General features: G+C 33.5%; 4 protein-coding genes across 6 annotated transcripts in view; all 4 read left to right on the top strand.

Moving 5' to 3' along the window:
• The window catches only part of LOC125847672 (uncharacterized), a 126,383-nt gene that overhangs the window by 85,647 nt on the left and 17,423 nt on the right, over positions 1-23,313 (top strand). The gene's annotated exons all lie outside the window — the stretch shown is intronic.
• On the top strand, positions 8,546-11,104 carry LOC125847674 (uncharacterized). The gene has a single exon (XM_049527333.1). It carries the CDS (start codon positions 8,878-8,880, stop codon positions 10,843-10,845), a length of 1,968 nt encoding a protein of 655 aa, XP_049383290.1. The 5' UTR covers positions 8,546-8,877; the 3' UTR covers positions 10,846-11,104.
• Positions 14,857-18,161, top strand: LOC125847677 (ferredoxin--NADP reductase, leaf-type isozyme, chloroplastic). The gene is made up of 9 exons (XM_049527336.1): positions 14,857-15,211; positions 15,279-15,513; positions 15,716-15,849; positions 16,352-16,430; positions 16,581-16,672; positions 16,770-16,847; positions 17,297-17,359; positions 17,485-17,719; positions 17,928-18,161. Exons 1-9 carry the CDS (start codon positions 15,107-15,109, stop codon positions 17,993-17,995), a joined length of 1,089 nt encoding a protein of 362 aa, XP_049383293.1. The 5' UTR covers positions 14,857-15,106; the 3' UTR covers positions 17,996-18,161.
• On the top strand, positions 18,771-19,936 carry LOC125847681 (cold shock domain-containing protein 3-like). The gene has a single exon (XM_049527340.1). It carries the CDS (start codon positions 18,935-18,937, stop codon positions 19,724-19,726), a length of 792 nt encoding a protein of 263 aa, XP_049383297.1. The 5' UTR covers positions 18,771-18,934; the 3' UTR covers positions 19,727-19,936.

The raw sequence follows: 23,313 nt of genomic DNA, 5'->3' as shown, positions 1-23,313 counted from the left end.
TTTTGCAAGGTGATAAATGGATCCCAAAAAGTATCCCATACGATCTTGATCTTTGATCTTGGTTACTCTGTTTAGGAATGAATTCATGACATGTTTGCTTTTGATTCTTCAAAGAATATATTTGTTATTTTTTGAAGTTTATTGATTCGACAAAATGATATACGTCAAGAAAGCATATCTTGTCACTTGTACTCTTCCTATATGTTACTACTATTCAGATCAATTTCTCATGAATCTAAGAATTATTAGAACAAAATGTTGATGCTTGTATTGTTGCTTTTATTTCTATCTCTATAAAGCTTTGAGTTTTTTTTTTTGCTTAGGGATCAGATTGGTAAATATATTTAAGGAGATTACAACTTATTCCCTCAACTAATACAGGACAATCTAACATCAAACAATTTGGAGCGTAAACAACATAATAATATATATGACGGGGACCCAGGTCCTAACATTGAGTAAATCAAGAAAAAGGTGACTTTAATACCATAAAAAAAAAATAACTCAACCTCAAACATAATGCCATGAGCTGAGGATTACTCAAAACAATATAACTAGACAACAGTCTATATATTTATTGATTCTTCCCAATTAATAAAGTTGGACATTCTTGTGCTTGTAGTCCTATTTCTCGTAAGAATGTGATCATGAAAAAAGAAAATACAGCTGAACTTTGATTGAGAATTGGTAGATAATGTTCGAGGAATACAAATATATTCTACCAGAAACCAAGTGTTCATAATTTTTCAAGTATAAATCTGTTTTTTTCTTCTTCATTTTTCATGGCAGAATTTAATTTGTTTTTATTTACCCTGTGTTCAAAAGATATCCTTTCAAATATGCCATTGCTTGTGATGCTTCTTGGAAACATCAGAAGCAGAATGATGTCAAAATTGTACTAATTCTCTCCATAATGAAGTACGATAAGTAATTGCTAAATATATTCGACACAATTTTCATAAGCAAACTATAATTTCAAGCAATAAGTTCTTTCAGAAGAAAATTGTTTTTTTTTTTTTACTTTTCGCAGAGTCCAAAGAAGATTTTGTGTTTAGAGATGTGAAAAGTAATTTACACTTCATCTCGCTTTCTCAATCTCTTTCCTTCTTTGTTGCTTAGCTTAATATGAATCTGCTTTTTGTTTAATTTATTCTTTCAGAATGGACCATTTTTGTACCTACAAATACCTGCCGGCTGCCAGCAAATTAAAGTTGAAAAATTGTGATATCCTTTCACTAAACTGAAAATGCATTTATCAAACTTTTCACCTATTCTTTTTTGTTTGCTTTTGCCTCCAGAAAGGACTCTTATATGATATGTCAGGGTGTCTATGTATTAGTATTACTCTCTCCATTTCTTTTTGGAACGAATTAAAAAGAAAAACTTGTCATATCAATTGAAACAAAAGTAGTAATTAATATTTAACTTTTTCTTCGCAATGCCTTCCATATTAAGCAATACGCAATTGAAATTCATCGGGAGAAATGCCATCTCTAGATCACGTACAATTATTGCAATTTGTGTAACCAAATGTTACATCAATGTCCATCGATTTTTATTTTTTTTCTTACAAGGAAAACCTGTAGCTGCTACTCTTTGGGTGCGCACAAAGTAAAACCTCCTTTCCTATGCAATAGCTCAATGTCCATCGAATATATTTTCCATGTTTTAAAAGAAAATATTCGAGGCTCCAATATTTTTCATCAATCATCATATAGCTAGCTAGATAGAGAAAAGAAAAATAGTTGAAGAAAATTATTTAGGCATAATACATAAACATGTTCCTTAACTTGGCTTTAGCAAATAATTATGCCCTCTAACTTTGAGTGTGCACAAATAGATACACATGTCCTACATGGCATAATACACATAGGACTCTACGTAGGACACAACATTGCCATGTAGGATGAATGTGTCTATTTGTTCAATTTTATACAAGTTTAAGTGTCTATTTGTGCACACCCAAAGTTAAAGATCATATATAGTTGTCAGTTGACACCAAGTTAAGGGTCATGTTTATGTACAGGGCAGTCTCAACAAATTTGGGGGCCTAAAGCTAAACTTCACAGAGAGGCTTTATTTTTTTTAGTTGACATATATAAATTGAATAATTATAACATACTTAGTGTAATCTTACAAATATGGTCTGGAGAGGTAGAATATACAGGAATTTTATGAAGTAAGAATGCAAATAATGTACATATTCAATGAAAAATATATAATATAAATTTAGAATAATAAAACTCGAGTCAAAACATTGATAAATTTTTATATAATTATGTTGAAATAGTGTTGCGCTGAATTTGATAAGTTGATATAGTGATATTAAAATAGTGTTGATTAGTTTTAGTGTTTGAAAATTGAAGAAGATACCAAAAATCAAATTTGATCTTTTTATAAACACACAACAATATATTTTGCATAATGTAGAAAGTTTGAACGTTTGAGAAACTTTAGAATATTCAATAACGAAAGAATATAAATAGTGAAAGAGGACAAATAAATAAATATAAGAATAATAATGATGGTTTATGTAATAGTTCGAATATAAATGAAGAAACAAAATAAATAGGCACATAAGAAATGATACAATAATTAACTACACGCTATTCCGTCTCTCAATTATTACAAAGATCTCTATATTAAATGAGGTAAAAAAATTATTATATTTTCTATCCAAAAAATTCTTTCAAATTTATAATATATGAGATTTTTTTTCTAACAATATATCAATATATACATATTTGGAAGAAAATGGAGGCTCCAAAAATATTAGGGCTCCAAGCGATTGCTTTAATGGCCTTATGGTCGAGACGCCCTATTTATGTATTTTTGCCAACTATTTATGTGTGAGAGAGGATGATACATGCATTAAGCCTAGATAGATGCATGCACATTGTTAACAATTCTATAAAAGCTTGTTTATGTTTAGAGTACGAACTTACCATTTAAAGGAGTGCACTTTTATCCTAATGAATCTAGACAGAGGCGTATCCAAAATTTTAGAATGATGGGTGCACTATTATGAAAATATGGATCTAATCGATTTGAAATTTAGGTTCTTATTATTGAAAATAGTCAAAATTTAAAATTATAAGTCTAAAATTGAAATGCTTAATTAATTAAACACCAAAGTGCTATCAATAACCACTTAAAGAGGAGTTATCCGATTTTAGAAGGAAAAATAAAACAAGATAGATATAAAAGTTAAATTTCTAACCTCACTGAGAGGTTCACCCAATCATCATCACATTATATGATATTTCGAGTCTGGGTTCACACATCTATATTTAATAAAAAATTAAAAATATAACACTACAATATATGATTCAGGAGGGGAGCATGGGTTCACGTGAACCCCATGACCCCCCCTCCTGTATACGCCTCTGAATCTAGACGCAATTTTCTCTTACTACTATCCGTTAGGTGTCATTTAGTATGAAATGAGATAAATAAANNTAGATAGATGCATGCACATTGTTAACAATTCTATAAAAGCTTGTTTATGTTTAGAATACGAACTTACCATTTAAAGGAGTGCACTTTTATCCTAATGAATCTAGACAGAGACGTATTCAGAATTTTATAAGTCCAAAATTGAAATGCTTAATTAATTAAACACCAAAGTGCTATCAATACCACTTAAAGAGGAGTTACCCAATTTTAGAAGGAAAAATAAAACAAGATAGATATAAAAGTTAAATTTCTAACCTCACTAAGAGGTGCACCCAATTATCATCACATTATATGATATTTTGAGTTTGGGTTCACACATCTATATTTAATACAAAATTAAAAATATAACACTACAATATATGATTCAGGAGGGAAGCATGGGTTTACGTGAACCCGGTGACCCCCTCCTGTAAATGCACGCCTCTGAATCTAGACGCTATTTTCTCTTACTACTATCCGTTAGGTGTCGTTTAGTATGGAATGAGATAAATAAAATTATTCATAACTTAAAATATTTCATGATATTTTAATATAAATGCTATGATCGATAAATAAATTGGAACTAACTAATATATAAACCAAAAGATAGAACAACTCTTACAAATTTTCATTACTACGCGTGACCGTTTCTTCATTTGTTAAAGTTTGTATAAATTGGGTACTTCGTGATTGCCACTATTCTAAAATATGGTTTGCCAACTAATTGATAATTAAGATTCACCAACTTATTAAACAATTTACAGTATCAATAATTTATATATAGAGAATCTACCAGTAGTAGTTGTTCTTTTTCTCCCTTTTAAAATTATACCTGCTTTATTTTTTACCCTTATGTTGGGGCCAACTAATTATAATGTCCCATGATTTCCGTTTTTTAGTTTCAATCGGTACTTGAAACATACAAAAAAATATATTATAATTCCCTCCATTTTACCTAATAAAGCAAAAAAATCCATCAAAAGACAACTCAAATAATTCAGTTTTATTTTAGCTGAGTATATATATTTTCGAGAAATTAATTAAATAAAGTACATCAATTAAATTATTGAAGTTTGAAACGGTAAATTGATATCAAGTGATAGTGAAAACGTAGTTGAATCGATGCAACATGTAGCTTTCTTGAGAATTATTATGTATGATTAATAAGTTCTAGTATACATCTACTCTCTTTTAATTTAATAGAAGACGTAGATAAAAATTGCCATTAATCCTTTAATTATATGCAAATTGTCCCCACAATTTGCTAAGAAAGATTATGACAAGTGCAACTGTAAAATAAATATTGAAAGTCAATACTTGACTGAGTACCTAAAATGATCATGGTTGTTTCATTGCTAATCAAAAAACAGAAAGTTTCAATTCTTTTCATTTTATGTTAATACAATTAATATTATTCCCTCCGTGTGAAATCGTCTTGTGGGTTGATTTCATAAACAATCACTCAACTTTCATTCATTGGATTAATGTCATTAAATTATCTTTTCTAACAAAAAAAAAATACTCAATTTTATTCAAGTATCACAAAAATCACTAAACTTTTTTTTTTAACTGCCACTTAATTTTTTCTAAATATTACATAATTCATTAGAGGAAACATAAAGGATATTTTATACGATGGGTAAACAAGTGGAATGACTTTTTGGTTTATAAAGATTGTTTAATGACGTGCTGTCATATTTAGTCCAAGTTGAATGATTCTTTTTTGGTTATAAAATTTAGGGAAAATTATATATAATAGCAAACTATTAATTTAAATTAAATGCTATAAACATAGTTTGATTTAATTGTACCCCATACCAAAATGCTGCTATTTCGTTCTCTCTTGGTGAATCTCGCTCACCACTCTCGTTCTCTCCCTCACCTCTTTCGCTTTTTATACAAACGCAAATGTATAAAATGTGTTTGTGTTTGTATAAAACGAGAGAAAATTGTATATATACATATATTTTTGTATTCTTCTCTCCCCTCTACCAGATCTTGCTCGCCACTCTTGCTTATACAAACAGAAATGTATAAATTGTGTTTTTATTTGTATAAAGCGAGAGAAAATTGTATATACACATGCAAATACACATATCTTCGTCCTATACATTTATAATTTTACAATATAAATATTCCCCTGCCCTCTTTTGCCTTTCTCTCTTTCTCGCTTTATACAAACACAGATTATACAATTGATCTTTTGTATATGAATACCGAAACAGAAACATATTATATACAACTGCTTTCTTTTGTATATGTATAGCGAAATATACATATTTATGTTTGCTATGAAACGCAATTATGCAAATTATAGCTATAGCATACAAATATGATTTTTGTGTTTGTTATATGTCAAAGTTGCTAGTGATTTTATGTGATACTTAAGTAAATTAGTTGAGTGATTTTGTATTAAAAAAAAATTAATCAACTTTGATGCAACAAAAAAAAAATAAAAAAAAATATATATATATATAATTAAATAAAAATTGACTAACTATTCGTGAAATTACCTAAGTCATTCTTTAACCCTATACATTATACTCTACTGTATAAGAATATCCAAAAATAAATCTATTCTATTACTTTAACGGGTAACAGTTTTTGAGTTTATGCACTAATGATGCAATATATTTTACGAAATCAAACTAGATTAGGTGTTTACTTGGCGATTGAGATGACTTGATTACCTTAAAAATGAGGATATAAGAAACTTCTAGAACCAATAAAAAAAAGGAAGAATACTACTCTTTTTCGTGAACTTTATATCCCCGTACCACTCTTACTATTCACTGTAATCATTATATTAATTAATTTATTTATTTATTCAGTTTAACATACTAAGAAATAATTATTTTATGCTTTACTCTTACTCTTAATTATTATTTTTTATAATTATTTTCTAATATTATTTATAATATTAATAATAATCATCATATATAATTTATTTTTCAAGGTTTATTGTGAATATGTAAAAGTGAACGAATAGATCGGAGTAATAAAAAGGAATATAATTGAGAAGATATTTTTAAGAGAAAAGTGTGAGTGGGAATATAGCAAAATTTGTGGAAAAGTAGGCACCACTCAATTATGTCACTCAAAAATTATGCCATGGCGTTGCGGCATTGATGGCGCTCAGGTAATTAAATGAAATCTGCAAGCAATTGACAATTCCCATACATTTTTTCTCATATGAGTAATTTTTACCATCATACTTGCGTACATGATTTCGTATATGTTGCTTTGACTTTATCACTAATGCAACCACGCGTCAATTAATTTGTTATTATATTCATCATTAGTATAATCATTTGATTAAGTGAGGCTAACACGTTTAACATATTCATACTTATAAAGTCAAAAACTTATGCCTTGTGGTTGAATACTTGAACATATGCAATCTTATCCCTTCATGCTAAAAATTTGAACATTGTGACTAAGGTAGAGAGATAGAGACAATAGTAGACGCGAATCTACAGATTTGAGTTTATTAATTTTATTAGTTAACAAAAAGAAAAATAGATAAGTTTATTTAGTTTTAAATAAATTATTTATATAAATTAAGTAAATTTTTAATACAAATATAATATGTTAGCTAAATTAATTGAGTCTTACTGAAGTCATAACTAATGCTTTAGCTCCATTGAAGAAGGCAAAAAGGTAAGTGTGAGAGAAGCATGTCTTATTTTTTCTGAAAATAATTATTTCAATATAAGTTAAGAATAATGCTAAATGGTCAGAAAATTTCGCCAGAATTTGACTAGAAAATTAAAAAGAGTCTATAATATCTTTTTTATTTTAAAATAAACTGATTTTTTATTTATTTTTTAATTAAAAGATATTAAAATTAAAAGGATAAAAATATTAAAAAACGTAAAATAAAATAATATGAAATATATTATTTTACTATTCTGATCAAATTTTCTGATAAAAAGATTTTTCAAGTTAAAAGTAGTACTTTTCAACGGCGATGGTGTCTGCGCCGAAAATTATAGAGACAAGATGTTCCAAATTCACGAAACCACAATTTTGCAACTTGAACAAAGATCAATATTGGCTCATTAATTAGTTTTATAACAAAGTACAAAGAAAAAAGAGAGGAAAGTATAGGGCCACAAAATAATTGCACTCTTTTTTTTCATATTGCTTCCTAATTACTTGTCAACTTTTAAATTGATATATCTATTAAGAAAATAATGATTGACATATTAAGTTTATCATTTTACCTTTATTAATCATGAAGTGGTGAATTTAAAAAATTTAAGATTTTCAAAAAGTTCTAGCTTTTCAAAGTAATTAATTGAGGGTATAATAGGTAAATAAAATCTGTCATTTCTTAATTTATCAAAATAGATAAGTAATTAGAAATAGAGAGTACTTGATTTTTGTTGATCTAACATATTACTTAAATAGATTTTAATTATAAATGTATTTTACTAAACTAATTTTGTTTTAATGATACATTGAAATTTTAAATTTAATTATTTGAAATAAATGAATAAAATTAAATAACTATTTTGGTCTTATCCCAAAATAATCTGGCATTGAAGGAGGCATGTGATGTATTTAGTCCTTAAAGCGACAGTAACAAACCCCACATACCTTATGATCTGCTTTTCTCATTACAATTCCTGCCCAAAACCTTTTATCTCCACATCCCTATGTTGATATATACACCCAGTTGCTCCTATATATTTTTTTTTAGTCTCCAACAAATGGACCATTTCCAGTAGTAGGTAATTAAAAGTGACAACTAACAACCCTTTTCTTTGTATATTACTCCATCCGTTTCATTTTATATAACTTAATTTGATTTTTGAGATAGAAATAATTTTAAGTGACTATAAATCATTTCATTAAGTAAGTTGTATAAAATGGGATAGAGAGAGCAACAATGTTACGTTATTAGTAGTGTTACGACAGTTTCGAATGTCATTTTTTAAAAAAATTATTTCAATATTTGGATGGTTAATTAATTACCGTATGCTATGACGGTAAAAATTTATTGATATGAAATTAGATTATAGTAGTATTGAGACAGCTAATTACAACAGAGCAGCGCAGTCCAACCTTATAAAAATAAGTCGAAAAGGAAAGAAGAATATATTATTATTACTCTTCAATAAAACACGGCGTTTGACCTCGTAAAAATCGTAAGACTGTCCAAGTCAGTCACCCAACCACAACTCCTCCATTGCCAAACCTTGAAAGACCTTTTCAAGTTTCAATGTAAACAAATCCCTACTAAAACATAATTCCAATTCCCCTTTCTTCTCCCCCATCTTCATTTCTTTTTCTCTACACAACAAAACATTATTTCAAGACTCTGTTTTGTGACTTTTCCGGTCAGTGTGTTGATTTTGAGTTTGGGGTTATTTAAAGACTCGACTTCTGATCTACGGTTTTGTTGTAGTTCAGAGGTTTTTGGATTTTTGGGGTTTCATGGCGGACCTAGTGAAGCAGATCTTGACAAAGCCGATCCAGTTAGCAGACCAGGTGATAAAGGCCGCCGATGAGGCAAGTTCCTTCAAGCAAGAATGTACTGATCTCAGGTCTAAAACTGAGAAACTTGTGGCTCTTCTCCGTCAGGCTGCACGCGCCGGCAACGACCTTTATGAACGGCCCACGCGTCGAATCATTGACGATACTGAACAAGTTCTTGAAAAAGCTTCGGCGCTTGTGCTAAAGTGCAGAGCCCATGGACTTGTAAAGCGAGTTTTTACCATCATCCCTGCTGCTCAATTCCGTAAAATGTCTTCTCAGTTGGAAAACTCCATTGGTGACGTGTCTTGGCTTCTCCGTGTTTCGGCTTCAGCTGATGAACGAGCTGATGACTGTTTGGGTCTCCCTCCTATTGCTGCTAATGAGCCAATTTTATGCCTAATTTGGGAGCAGATCGCTATTTTGTACACGGGAAGTGTTGATGACAGATCAGACGCGGCTAATTCCCTTGTTTCTTTAGCCAGAGACAATGACCGGTATGGAAAATTGATTATTGAAGAAGGTGGGGTTGGACCATTGCTGAAATTGTTGAAGGAAGGGAAATCAGAAGGTCAGGAGAATGCTGCTAGGGCAATTGGTCTTCTTGGGCGTGACCCGGAAAGCGTTGAACACATGATACATGCTGGGGTTTGCTCAGTGTTTGCAAAAATCCTCAAAGAAGGTCCTATGAAGGTTCAAGCAGTGGTGGCTTGGGCAGTATCTGAGCTTGCTGCTCATTATCCCAAATGTCAAGATCTTTTTCACCAGCATAATACAATTCGATTGCTGGTTAGTCATCTTGCTTTCGAGACGGTTCAGGAGCATAGCAAATACGCCATTGTCAGCAAAGCCACATCGATGCACCACGCTGTTGTCTTGGCTAGTAATACCAATGGTAGCGCTGCCGATACTGTGCATAAGTTGATTGAGGATGATGACAAAAATCACACTCTTCCACATCCCTTGGGGAATAAGAAGCCTAATCACATGCACAGTGTGGTTGCTACAGCAATGAAGGGTCAAATAAAACAGCCTCAGCAGAATCCTGTCAATAGTTTAAATCAGACCAAGGTTAATGGAAATAACAGTCAGAAGCAAAATCAAGCGCACCACCACAGTCAGCATAGTCTTTCTTCATCTGGGCTGAATAATAAAGGGAGAGAACTAGAGGACCCTGCTACTAAGGCTTATATGAAGGCAATGGCTGCAAGAGCACTATGGAAACTTGCCAAGGGAAATTCGCCCATTTGTCGTAGCATCACTGAATCAAGAGCATTGCTTTGTTTTGCAGTACTGTTAGAGAAAGGACCTGAGGATGTTCAGTATGATTCTGCTATGGCAATAATGGAAATAACATCAGTGGCGGAAGTAGATGCTGAGTTGAGAAGGTCAGCCTTCAAGCCTAATTCCCCTGCCTGCAAAGCTGTTGTTGATCAATTGCTAAGAATCATTGAACAAGCTGATTCAGATCTGCTTGTTCCATGTGTTAAAGCTATTGGGAATTTGGCTAGGACTTTTCGAGCTACTGAGACAAGGATGATTACTCCGTTAGTAAAACTGCTTGATGAGCGAGAAGCAGATATTTCTAAGGAAGCTGCCATTGCCCTAAAAAAATTTGCTAGCTCGGATAATTACCTTCACCTTGATCATTCCAAGGCAATTATAAGTGCTGGAGGGGCAAAACATCTGATCCAACTTGTTTACTTTGGTGAACAAATAGTTCAAAGTCCTGCATTGCTTTTGCTATGCTACATTGCATTGCACGTCCCTGATAGCGAAGAGCTTGCTCAAGCTGAGGTGCTTACAGTTCTTGAATGGGCATCAAAACAGTCATACTTGATTCAAGATGAATATATGGAGTCTTTACTGCAGGAATCTAAAAGCAGGCTGGAACTCTATCAGTCCAGAGGATCAAGGGGATTCCATTAATTGCATCTGCAAAACTCAATGTGCAGGATTTGTAAGTTGTTAGATGAAAAGTTTCTATTTATATTTACAGTTTTCTCTCAGTTTACTATGGTCTTGGGAGTGTACATAAGATAGGTCTTTTTGTCTGCCCTAATGATATAGTGGAACACCCTGTTCACCCCATACAAAAATCAAATGACTTTTGCTCCATTGTAATATTGTTCAGTTCTACAAGGTGTATTATTGTATCTAGGACACAGAATACCTTATTCTTTGGTTATATTGATATTCATTTTCTCAAATTTCCGGGTTTTAGTTCGTGATGCTTAAGGGCATTTCTCATTTTGCAAGGAAAACTCTGCCTCACACAGTCTCACTTGGCCTTGGAAAAGGCCCTATGCCAACATAATCCTTTATTTTACTTTGTGTGTAGCTGTTGCGACTCAAAATTCCTGAATGTTTCTAAGGTGAGACTAAGACTCAGGTGTTCTTTGTTAAAAGAGAAATTTGAGGAGTGAGTTATGATGACTGAAGTTTAAGTAATGAAACTTTTTATGAATGGAATGAAAGTAAACTTAACAAGCAATGATTTTTTGAATTCTAGTATGCTAACCAAGGTGAATAACTGAAAGACTCTCCCTCTAATTTAACAATTGTGATAAATTGTGTTATGGCTAACTATTGTAAGAGAAATGCTGATGAATTTGGAGATAGGTCAATGAGTTTAGCTCAATACTTGTAAAGTTTATTTTTCTATTTTGATCTTGTTGTTCCTTGAAAAGACTTAAGAAAGTTGCCTGCCTATCTTTGCATTAAGTAAGAGGTTTGCTCAGTAATGGTAATTCTCATATTAGAGTAGATGAATAGTTTCACCATGGTATAGAGGAGGTCCAAGTAATTCGCAATGACCCTTGGGAATTTCTCGATTATAAAAAGAAAAAAGAGACTAAGTAATTGCCCCCTTGATATTTTGAAACTAATATCATATGTTTTAAGTCTACCCTACAAAGGCAGCTGACTTGTGTTAAACCCCGAATAGCAAATGCGAGCACATGACTTTTTCTTTTCCATTATAAAAAGCTGATTTGGTTGATGCCCACCTTCTTTTGCTGAGGTGATTGACCCAGCCAAACAAGCCCTGAATTTGACAAAATGAAGACTTACGATTGGACCTATCTGGAAAACTGATTCCAACCTTTCTTGACCCATGACATTTCAATAAAGACAGCAGCAGCTTTCTCACGAAGGAGCTTTTTTCTTTTTATTCTTTCTAGATCCCAGAGAATAGGGAGTAATGAGCCATCAGGGGCCGAACTAAGGGTGGCAAAATCAAACCCAACCCGTTACTATAACCTCTTACCTAACTCATTTTGACCCAATTGTTGTCTTAATCCATTATGACCCGCTCAAATTTGACTCAACTTGCCCCATTGCCACCTCTAGGCGGAACTACAAGTATAAATAAGGTTAATCCATTAAGTTTTAAATCCCCTTAACACAATACTATTTGCAGCTCATTGTTGCGGGCTTGAGTCTCGCGCAAGACTATTCTTTTTACGCTATCAAATCACCATGTCAAAAGTTCTGGCTCCGCTCCTGTGAGCAGCAATCCATGAACTTGTTGCAGCAGAGTGAATTTCTATTTTTCTTTTTTTTGTTTTTCAGAAGAAGAGTGAATTCTTTCAGAAATGAGAAATCAAAGTGGGCACCAAAGGCCCCAGGCTGGATACTGGATGTTTTCAACCTGTCTTTGTATTATACAGTTGTGACTGCATACTTTATAAAAAAGATAACTTAAGCCAGCTTTCACAAACTCTATTTGTAACTGAAAAAATCGGCTTCCAACATTTTCTATCTAGCTTTTAATCACATTGATTAAAAAGGTGTCTATACTTTTGTCATCATAGAAGATTTTGCCCGCATATTTTTTTCCTCTGCTTGGATAAAATATTGAGGGATTCACACCTCATCCAAGTACTCGAGAGTTGAGAAACTTTCAAATTTCCAGATTACGCTTCAATCGCGAAAACCTGTCATGCTCAGATGAGTTTCGCTCCAAATTTTCAAATATTCTTGTGTGAAGTTTCATCATGTTTCTGGCAATAAATTTTGGGAGAAATATTTGATATTTTTTTTACCTCTAAGTTTTAATAATTACTAAAAATACTTTAAGTTTGTATTAGTATCATTTTATAATGAACACGTGCCATTAAAAAAATAATTTTATAACATAATTGAAAACAATCAACAACAACAAAATAACAATATGGGCAAGAGCAATACATTACTCGCATACTCAAACTTGTCATTGATTCAAATGAATTATAACTCATTTAAACAAATTGTTCTTTTTTCTCAATCTTGTCACTCAAATTAGAACTCAAATTTTTTCGGAGGAGGTAGATAATATTAGTTGGATTAATAAATGATGGGTGTTTTTTAAAAAATATAAAATTTGGAGTTATTTTTTAATTTTTAGAAGTTCCTTGGGATATTGCCAAATATTTATTTACCAAGTAATAACAAATTGTATGGCCAAACACCATTTCCCAAATTTTTCTCAAAATTTTCCTAAGTTTTTTGGGGCCAAATGGGTCCTTAGAGTTCTCATTCATAACTAGGAAAAGATGATTTACAAAGATAAAATACGTCTCATCCTAATTAATTAGTGTTGACTGGTTAGTGGTTATTAGTGGCCATTGGCGGCAAATTGCTTGTAATGTTAGCTGAAATTAAAATAGTGCTAAGCTGTATACTTTTGAAAGGATGTGTAAATATGCAACTAACTCATGGTAAACAATAAACATGAAGAGAATTATGGTGAAGTGGTAAGTATTCATGTATTTTTAATCAAAAGATTTCGGGTTTGAGTCTCCTTGGTACGGAGTCATGGTAAAATGTTGGTAAGCCCAAAACTTTTTGGACAAGTCTGACCCAACAAATAACACATTGAATTGGTGATATAATTCAGAATGTTGTCAAGTGTTAACACTAAATATGAAATAATTCTTATTTGATTTAATCTCAAACTTATTAAAATTAAAATTATTTTACGTCGCAATTCCATTTTATGTTTTAAATAAAAGACATTTCTTTTCTTTGCGCTCAATATGTAAAATGTAAAAAGGATACTACTAATACGAAGAGTTTCACTTAATTCAATGTTTGATTTAATCTTAAACTTATTTTACCATAACTTCTTTCATCTTAAAATCATGTTGTTAATTGTTACTAACTGGACATCAATTTCAAAGCCTTACAAAATGCTTAGCTCATATTCTTGAAAAAATATACAGATTTGATATTTGTGTGAAACTTGGAATTTAAAAAGTAATAAGTTTCTAAAATTATGATTTTTGAAATTTAAAGTTGTGTTTGAATATGCATTTTATTTGATTTTGTTAAAAAGTTTGTGAGTGGAAAACCAATTTGAACCAATTTTTGAGAACTTACAAAATATTAAAATCTGATCAAATCTTGTGGCCAAATAAATATTTAAAAATAATTTTTCAAAATCTATGATCAAATGATAGTTAAATCTTATAGTTTGCCTCCTTGTTTTGGTTATGCAAAAATTATTTACCATGTAATATTGATTTGGTAATAGCAGATAATTGATAAGTGACAAGTTATATTATCCTAGATATTATAAGTTTCTTTTTAGTGTCACAACTCATAAATCACAATGTGCGCATATAAGTTTTTTTTTTTTTTTGGTTTTCCGAGATCGGAGCCCACATTGAAGCTCCAATTAAATCCAACTCGCGCATTGTATGGCTCATTTGGGGTGGCACTTTTAAACAATATTTTCTTCATATTCAGGTTAGAGCCCGAGACTTGTNGCCCACATTGAAGCTCCGATTAAATCCAACTCGCGCATTGTATGGCCCATTTGGGGGTGGCACTTTTAAACAATATTTTCTTCATATTCAGGTTAGAGCCCGAGACTTGTAATTAAGGGTGAATCACTGCCAACAGTGTGGTGTGTGCATATAAGTTATAAGTTTAATTGTTACATGAAATATCTGTTTTGGTTGGAATCAATAATAAATATCAAGAAGATCGTTGTTGGCCACAAATTAGTTAGAAACAGAGTGCCAAAAGAGCAAAGGCTAAGGGCTGTAGAATCATACACTTCTCTTATCCTCACATCCAATCTCCTCCACCCAATTCATAATCCACTACCCAATCTCTACTAAAAACATCCCAATTCCCATTTCTCCTTATTTTTCCTTCTTCACCAATCCCCCCTCTTAATTCTCTGTATTCATAATTCATAAACATGGCTACTGCAGTAAGTGCTGCAGTTTCTCTTCCTTCATCCAAGTCCACCTCTTTTTCCTCTAGAACCTCCATCATCTCCACTGACAAAATCAACTTCAACAAGGTAAATTACTCAATTTACTTTTTTGCCAAATTGTGATATACTTTAATACATTAATTTGTGATGACAGGTGCCTTTGTACTACAGAAATGTGTCTGGTGGTAGTAGATTAGTTTCTATCAGAGCCCAAGTGACCACTGAGGCTCCTGCTAAAGTTGAGAAGATTTCAAAGAAACAGGATGAAGGTGTGATTGTGAATAAATTCAGGCCAAAGGAACCTTATGTTGGTAGATGTCTACTAAACACTAAGATCACTGGTGATGATGCACCTGGTGAAACTTGGCACATGGTTTTTAGCACTGAGGGTATGCTCTTAATCTTGCAAATCATTAGATTTTGTTTTGTTGTGTAAATTGCTTCGGGCGAGGGCACATCAGAAACAACCTCTCTACCTTCACCTAGGTAGGGGTAAGGCTGCGTACACTTGTGGGATTACATTGGGTATGTTATTGTTGTATAAATTGGTGAGTTTTACTTGAGCTGAATTAATTTTAATGGGTTGATCAGGAGAGGTCCCATATAGAGAAGGACAATCCATTGGTGTGATTGCTGATGGTGTTGATGCCAATGGGAAGCCTCACAAGCTTAGATTGTACTCAATTGCTAGCAGTGCCCTTGGTGACTTCGGTGACTCCAAAACCGTAAGCTTTGAGTTCCTATATATTCGAAAATTTTCAAATATTACAGTTAACTCTTAACAGATTGATAATCATATGCTTTGACTGTGATTAATATTGGCGCGATTATCATTTCTACCAACAACTATCGGCGATACATTATACAAATTCCAAAATACTCATAATTGTTTTGGGGTCTGCAAGTCTGCCAACAAATGTAACTGTAGAAATTTGAGATTATATACTATAGGGTGATACATTAGAATATTAGAGCCTGTTTGGATTGGCTTTTGGCTTATGATAAGCTAAAAGTCAGAAGTTAGTATTTCTAACTTATGACTTTTGGCTTATTTTTGTCATTTTGACTTAAAAATAAGAGCTCATCAGCACTTTTTAACTTTATCCAAACACTTCAAAAATGCTTAAAAGCACCTAAAATAAGCCAGCCGTCCAAATATTACTCATAGTTTAGGGGCCTGCAAGTTTTACGGTGAACAAAAGTATCTGAACTTGAGGTTTTATTCAGGTTTCCCTGTGTGTCAAGAGGCTTGTGTACACCAATGACAAAGGGGAAGAAGTTAAAGGAGTTTGCTCAAACTTCTTATGTAAGAATCCACGACTCCCTTATTTCATAGACGATGTTAAGGTTTATTCGTTTTATTTGAGTTTGACTGTTCGTTATATATAGTAGGAGTACTAGATGACGCTTGGCCTGTACTTGATCCTTATGTAACTTCAAATGTTGCATATTGCAGGTGACTTGAAGCCTGGAGCAGAGGTCAAGATTACTGGACCTGTAGGCAAAGAAATGCTCATGCCTAAAGATCCAAATGCCACCGTTATAATGGTGAATTTTATTCGTAGCTACATTATTGTCATCTAAGATATATCTGCTGCCTTTCAATTTGACTATGCATTTTTTCTAATTTGAATTTCTGTCTCAGCTTGCCACTGGAACTGGAATTGCTCCTTTCCGTTCATTCCTGTGGAAAATGTTCTTTGAGAAACACGAGGACTACAAGGTACAGAAAATAAACATTTGTTTGATAGTTTCTCTTCATTCTAATTTGATTGGCTTCATGGACATGCTAGTGAAATGAAAAGAAGTAAAAGAACACTGCTTGATTATAGGCAAAGCTTTTGCTTGTGTGAACTAAAGCTCCAGAAACAATTGGCCAGTCTGATGATTCTTTAAAGTGTATCAAATGAGATAAAGTTAGGTATAAAAGTGAGAGTTTTAGATGGACGAAATGGTGAACTATTAAGTGTTGTCTGAGTCGAGGATGAATGGTTCTTAAACATTTAAAAATATCCAACATTGGTTTATTCAAAGGTTGTGGGATTTCATTGTGTATGTTGTTGTCGTTGTAGTTTATCCAAAGGTTCGGCAGAATTTCATTGTAGTCATATGTAGCATTTTCTTACCTCCGATTATTAATCTGCTGAATGACATAGATTTGGTGTTATGTAGTTCAACGGTACCGCATGGCTTTTCTTGGGTGTTCCCACCAGCAGCTCACTACTTTACAAGGAGGTGATTTTCTAGCATATCAATACTTTTTTATCTCCACAGTTTACTCAGCTGAATCTGAATCAAAGTATTTCTGGCAAAGTTGATCATATTTTGAAGTTGGGACTTTTCATGTTGCTATGTTGTAGGAATTCGAGAAAATGAAGGAGAAGGCCCCAGAAAACTTCAGATTGGACTTTGCTGTGAGCAGAGAGCAAACGAACGAAAAGGGTGAAAAGATGTACATTCAAACCAGAATGGCTCAATATGCTGAAGAACTATGGACTTTGCTCCAAAAAGACAACACCTTCATCTACATGTGTGGACTCAAGGGCATGGAGCAGGGAATTGATGAAATTATGTCTGCACTTGCAGAAAGAGATGGTAACATATGTCAAAACCAAGTCATCATTTTTTCCACACATTGATAAAATCCTTATACTTAACTCATTCACTATAAATATGCATTAATCAGTTGGAACTAATATAACCGACCCCAACTTGCTTGGGCTTAAAGTTGAAATTTGGTAGAATCTTCATCTACTGTCCTATAGATATCGATCCGAGGCTTACATTTGCTTCACTTTTGAAGGTATTGTCTGGGCGGACTACAAGAAGCAATTGAAGAAAGCAGAGCAATGGAATGTTGAAGTCTACTAAATATTTTTACTTTTCTTTGTACAAATATGATCCAACTTTATGCTTCTCTCCCCCTGCATCCATGTAGATAGGTAAATTTTTCCTTTGAAATTTTAATTTCATTTTTTGGGACTTCCCTTTTTAAATCTTTCATCTGTATCTTTTAATGAATCAGTATATTCGCACTTGTCCCTCTAAAAAGTTGAATTTTGAGGGTCTGGGTCTCAATAACATATAGCTGAATCAACCCAATCACAATCTCTTGTTTTTTTATTTCCTTAACTACAACATCCTTGTTGAGGTATGGGTCAATTAGTTTTATAGTTCCTTATGAATTTATTATATACGTTTCTTATAAAAGATAGTATTTGTTTTTACACGTAAAAGATAAAAAATAATACACCAAAATCTTTATAATGTGGTTTTTCTTTTATTCAACAGCAAATTGCCATTATTTGAAACATTGGCCATCTTTTTTACAGCAGTATTTATCAACATCTATAGACCAAAATGATATTAGATTATCTTTTTAGTCCTAATTTACAAAATAAACAAATTCTAGAATATAAATTTTCAAACGTTGGTGGCTCTTTTTAACTTTTTTGCATGTAGAAAAATCATAGTGATTCAATTGATTGACCACATGAACTTTCACAGATTTGATTTTCTAGTTTATAATCTCTTGCCATGCTCTCAATTTCAATTTTTGAAATATTATGATTTTTTTTTTCCAACTATTCCAATCATGAAACAATAAATATATAAATAACTTTAGATAAATTTACAACAAACTTAGATCCAAACCTAACCGAAAATCGCTAACGCCGCCTTTTAAAACGGTTTTAGACGCAGAAACCCTATTTAGGGTTTCCCCTAGGCTTCACTTTATAAAAAAATCTGTCATAGAATTAGAACATTCTCAAGGGTTTTGCGGAGTTCTGATCAACAGATCGGTTAAGAATGGCGGTGGAGGCGTTGAGAATGACAGGGACAGTTTCCAAGTTCAATAACCCAAAGGGTTACGGTTTCATCAAACCTGATGATGGATCCGAAGATCTGTTCGTTCATCAATCAGAGATCAAATCTGATGGCTACCGTTCTCTCTACGAAGGCCAGAAAGTGGAGTTCACCATGACTGTGAAGGGAGATAAGTATCAGGCTATTGATGTCACTGGGCCTGATGGTGCTCCTCTCGATAGTGGCCGTAATGGCAGGGGAAACAGTAACAGTCGCGGGGGTGGGGGTTACGGTTATGGTGGTGATGATGGTGGTTATCGGAGGAACGGCAATGATGGTGGATATCGTAGCGCCGGTGAGTGTTATAACTGTGGAAGGACGGGACATTTGGCTAGGGACTGTGATCGCAACAGTGGAGGTGGAGGTGGAGGTGGTGGCAGAGGCGGGTGTTATAACTGTGGTGCGGCTGGACATTTAGCTAGGGATTGTGACCGTAGTAGTGGCGGTGGTGGTGGAGGAGCAAGTGGTGGTGTCTGTTACACTTGCGGTGGGTATGGCCACATGGCTCGAGATTGCCCGAGTGCTGGTCGTGTTGGCGGCCGTGGCGGTGGAGGTGGTGGTGCTTGTTATACATGCGGTGCACAAGGACACTTGGCAAGAGACTGTCCCGGTGGGGGAGGTGGTGGTGGTAGTAATTTTGGAAGATCTGGCGGTGGTAGTGGAGGAAGCAAGTGTTACAACTGTGGAGAGGCGGGCCACTTTGCTAGGGAATGCACTAGCCAGTCCGTGAACTGATCATGTACATGATCTTTCTCTTTTTTCTCTCTATCCTCTTAGTTCTCATTTTCTTAGCAGTGACATGTTTTTCCAGTTGTTCTTTGATTAGCTATATGACCGGTTGTGCTTTCGGAGTAGCTCTACAGAGCTGTTTGAATTCATGTTCTTGGGATGCAAAGTTTTAGTTGATGGTTTATATACAAGTATATAAAAAAGCTGAAGGTTCAATTCTTGCACTTTAAGCAAATCTTTTATGCTTATAATAATTATGATACCACACACATATATATATATTTGTGCTTCATGGGGAAAACATGAGAATTCACCTGATGCTGATTAAGTTAGGTGACTTCAGTTGTGAGCCTGATACTAAGCTTGTCCTACGTAATTGCCCTCTATGTGGAATCTTTCTCATCACTGCTTATGTTTATACTTGTATTTGTCTTGTTTGTTTGTTGAGAATATGCAGCTTTGTTGTTCAAACTAACAACAACAACAACAACAACATAGCCAATAGGTCTGGGAGGGTGGTGTGTACCTAGCCTTACACCTACTAGTGTTCAAATATTCAAACAAGTGTTTTCTATTTAGATGCCAATTGGAAATTCTTTTAATTGCCTATTAGACATATCCCACCACATTCCAAATTTGAACACTGGTTTAATTTCCAAATCAGCATTTTCATTGGCTTCTAATGTGTTGCTTTAGGAAAATTAGTGCTCCTGATCTTTTCTTTTTATAAAAAAAAGTTTGTCCTATATTAGAAGAGTGTCTTCAAACAAGTAATCTAGCAAAGTATCCTAAGCTAACTGTTCTGTTCTTGTTGAAGTTAGGATTTACAAATCAGCATTTTCATTGGCTTCTAGCGTGTTGCTTTAGGTAAAGGGTGCGTGATCTTTTCCTTTTATAATAAGAGTTGTCGTTTATGAAAAGAGTTGTCTTCAAACAAGTAATCTAGCAAAGTGTCCTATGCTAACAGTTCTGTTCTTATTGAAGTTAGGATTCTTTCTAAAATTTGTTATTCCATTCGATCTATCTCGAAAAAAAAAATGTCATAGAGTCCAAATCTCTCTCCACATCCCTTGTAGCTCCAATCCCTTTTACACTGAAAATGATCACCTGTTAATGTTATTGCCATCTTACTTCTGAAAAAAGTTGGAATGCTGAACAAATAAACATGTAAAAACGACTGAAATGGAAGGATGAAATAATATATTGAAACAACACTTAGAATGACTTATTGGTGACGTGAGAGATATGGAGGAAATGATTTGATCTAGTGATAGTGAGAGATCACTTATGCTTGCATCGCATAGTAGTGGTGAGTTGTCTCCGTGACCTATATATGTTACTGGTTTGAGCCCTAGAATCAACCACTTATGCTTGCATCAAGGTAGGGTGTCCACATTACATCTCCTTGGGATGTGTCCATTTCATGGATGATGGACCTTTTAATGTCGGATATTTCATGCACTGGGTGCGTTTATTAGTTGGTGCCAAATGATGTTCAATTTTTCAGAATTAGCTGGGGAATAAATTTCTGCGAAGGTTAGTTTTAAAATAACATTTGATCTTAACGTAAGGAATCCTCATGCTCTTTGGCTATTGGTGTATGAAGCCAGTAGTTTTGTTTCAGATAAGAAGGGATTAGGGCTCGGGGTTTGAGTTAAGCAAATCACTTCTTGAGGGCAGAGTTGTGCTCGGTCTGTCATGTTGTTCTTGAAGGATTTTATAGACTGCACTTTTTTGTAGGCTGTTTTAGTTCTGCCTCTTCGTCGCTTTGGTCATGGAATGATTAAGATTTATGACATTTTCTGGTCATAAATGGTTGCATGGGAAGATGCACTAGTCTAGCCTTTATGGTTTCTGTGTGAAGATGCAATTTGGATTCTCTATTGAACAGTTCAAGTGCTAGTGAAATAGTGAAAGTTAGAAATTAGCTAATACTAGAACCCATCAGTTTTCTTCAAACAAAGTTTTGGAACTTCGCTTAAGATAAATAGCTAGTTGAAATCATCGGGTCTAATGCGAATTATTGAATCTAGAACTTGCAAATCTACTCCCATGAAATTCCCGATTGAAAGTGGTATCCGGCTTCTCTTACTTCATTGTGATTGTTTATCTGATCACTGTCTTGAGGAAATGAGAATTAGCCTTCTTGTTCCAGCTGAACTCCCCCATGCCTCTCAGCTTGCTTCTCCTTCGTAATCCTTACATGTGAAGTTTTTAAACCAAGTTTTCATCCTTGTGGAGGAGGTAACTGACTTGAATCTTCATATTAGTTTTGTCTAGTGCATCTATCCTTGAAATTCTTCCCGGCCAGGGTCAAATTTGAGCTAGTGGTGAAGTGTCTACTATCGTAGACATTTAAACGGCTGACGTGTTTTGCTAATTCAGTGTTTGAATTCATTTCTTGTTCAAGTTCTCCCAGGAAGTAGTTTGCGAGCTATTGCATAGGAGCGGGGGTTTTATCCTATGCGCACCCAAAGGGTAGTGGCTGCGGGTTTTCCTTGTCATAAAAAAAAAAAAAGTTCTCCTAGGAAGTATAGATTTGAGCTAATAATTGGACTGATTTATATTACGAGTGATTCAAGATACTATGGTGCTTCACCAGAGGGCTTTTCTGCCTTCTGTTTTTTTTCCTCTAGATTCAAAAACTGGAAGGTGAAGTGGAAAGCTCTTATGTCTGTGTGTTTATGTTTGACTATATGTGTGGAACACTTTTATTGCAAAGTTAGTATGTAACTTGGGTTTAATCAACACAACACATTGTATGTGTTGTGTTGGTCTATTTTCACTTTTTGTGGTCCACTTTCTTGATCCCAAATAGAGCTTAATAGAATCATTGACTGTAACAGTATGTAGTTTTGCAAATGCTTAATGAATAATGGTAAATCTTTTGATTGAATGATTTGTAGTGATTATTCCCTTTGGAAATAGTGCGACAAGTATTGTGTGTTAATAGCCAGTCTTTTTTTGCTTTGCATCATACCCAAAAGTTAAGCCATACTTGCAGGAGGAGGAATCAGAATCACATGTGCTCTTCAATACTTTTTCATAAACAATTACAGCTTTCAACTAGCTAACGCCTACAATTAAACTGTATTATATAATAGTAGACGATATAAGCATCCACTTTGCGTTTCCTTTTTCAATTTTTTTGGCCACAGTGAAAACATCTTAGTTTTATATTTTTTATTATTATTGATTCTATCTTTGGCCTATGTAATCTGTTTTTCCAATTTTTGCTCATTTTTGCTATTTAATGACCATAATTATTAGTATGTATGTTTTTAAAATCACGCCCCCCCCACCCTAAAAACTTCTATAATTGAAATACTGTAGTAACCGTTTTTTAAAATTGAAGAGAGTATCAACTATCAACCTCTTCTCCATTTCGATTTTAATCTTTGGGACATAATTACAGAAAGCGTGAAAACATATTAGAAATACTATTTGTCTACTACCTCCGATCCATTTTGTTTTTTGTTTTTTTTTTTTAATTTCAACTTTTCAAATGTGATCCATTTTTTTTTTTTTTTAAATTTCAAGTGTCAAATTTAAAATTTGAAGGATAAAAAGAATATTTGATATATTCTAAATTC

Source organism: Solanum stenotomum, chromosome 12 (assembly GCF_019186545.1).
Source record: "Solanum stenotomum isolate F172 chromosome 12, ASM1918654v1, whole genome shotgun sequence".
Lineage (NCBI taxonomy): Eukaryota > Viridiplantae > Streptophyta > Magnoliopsida > Solanales > Solanaceae > Solanum > Solanum stenotomum.
This window is presented reverse-complemented; position numbering and strand designations above follow the sequence as displayed.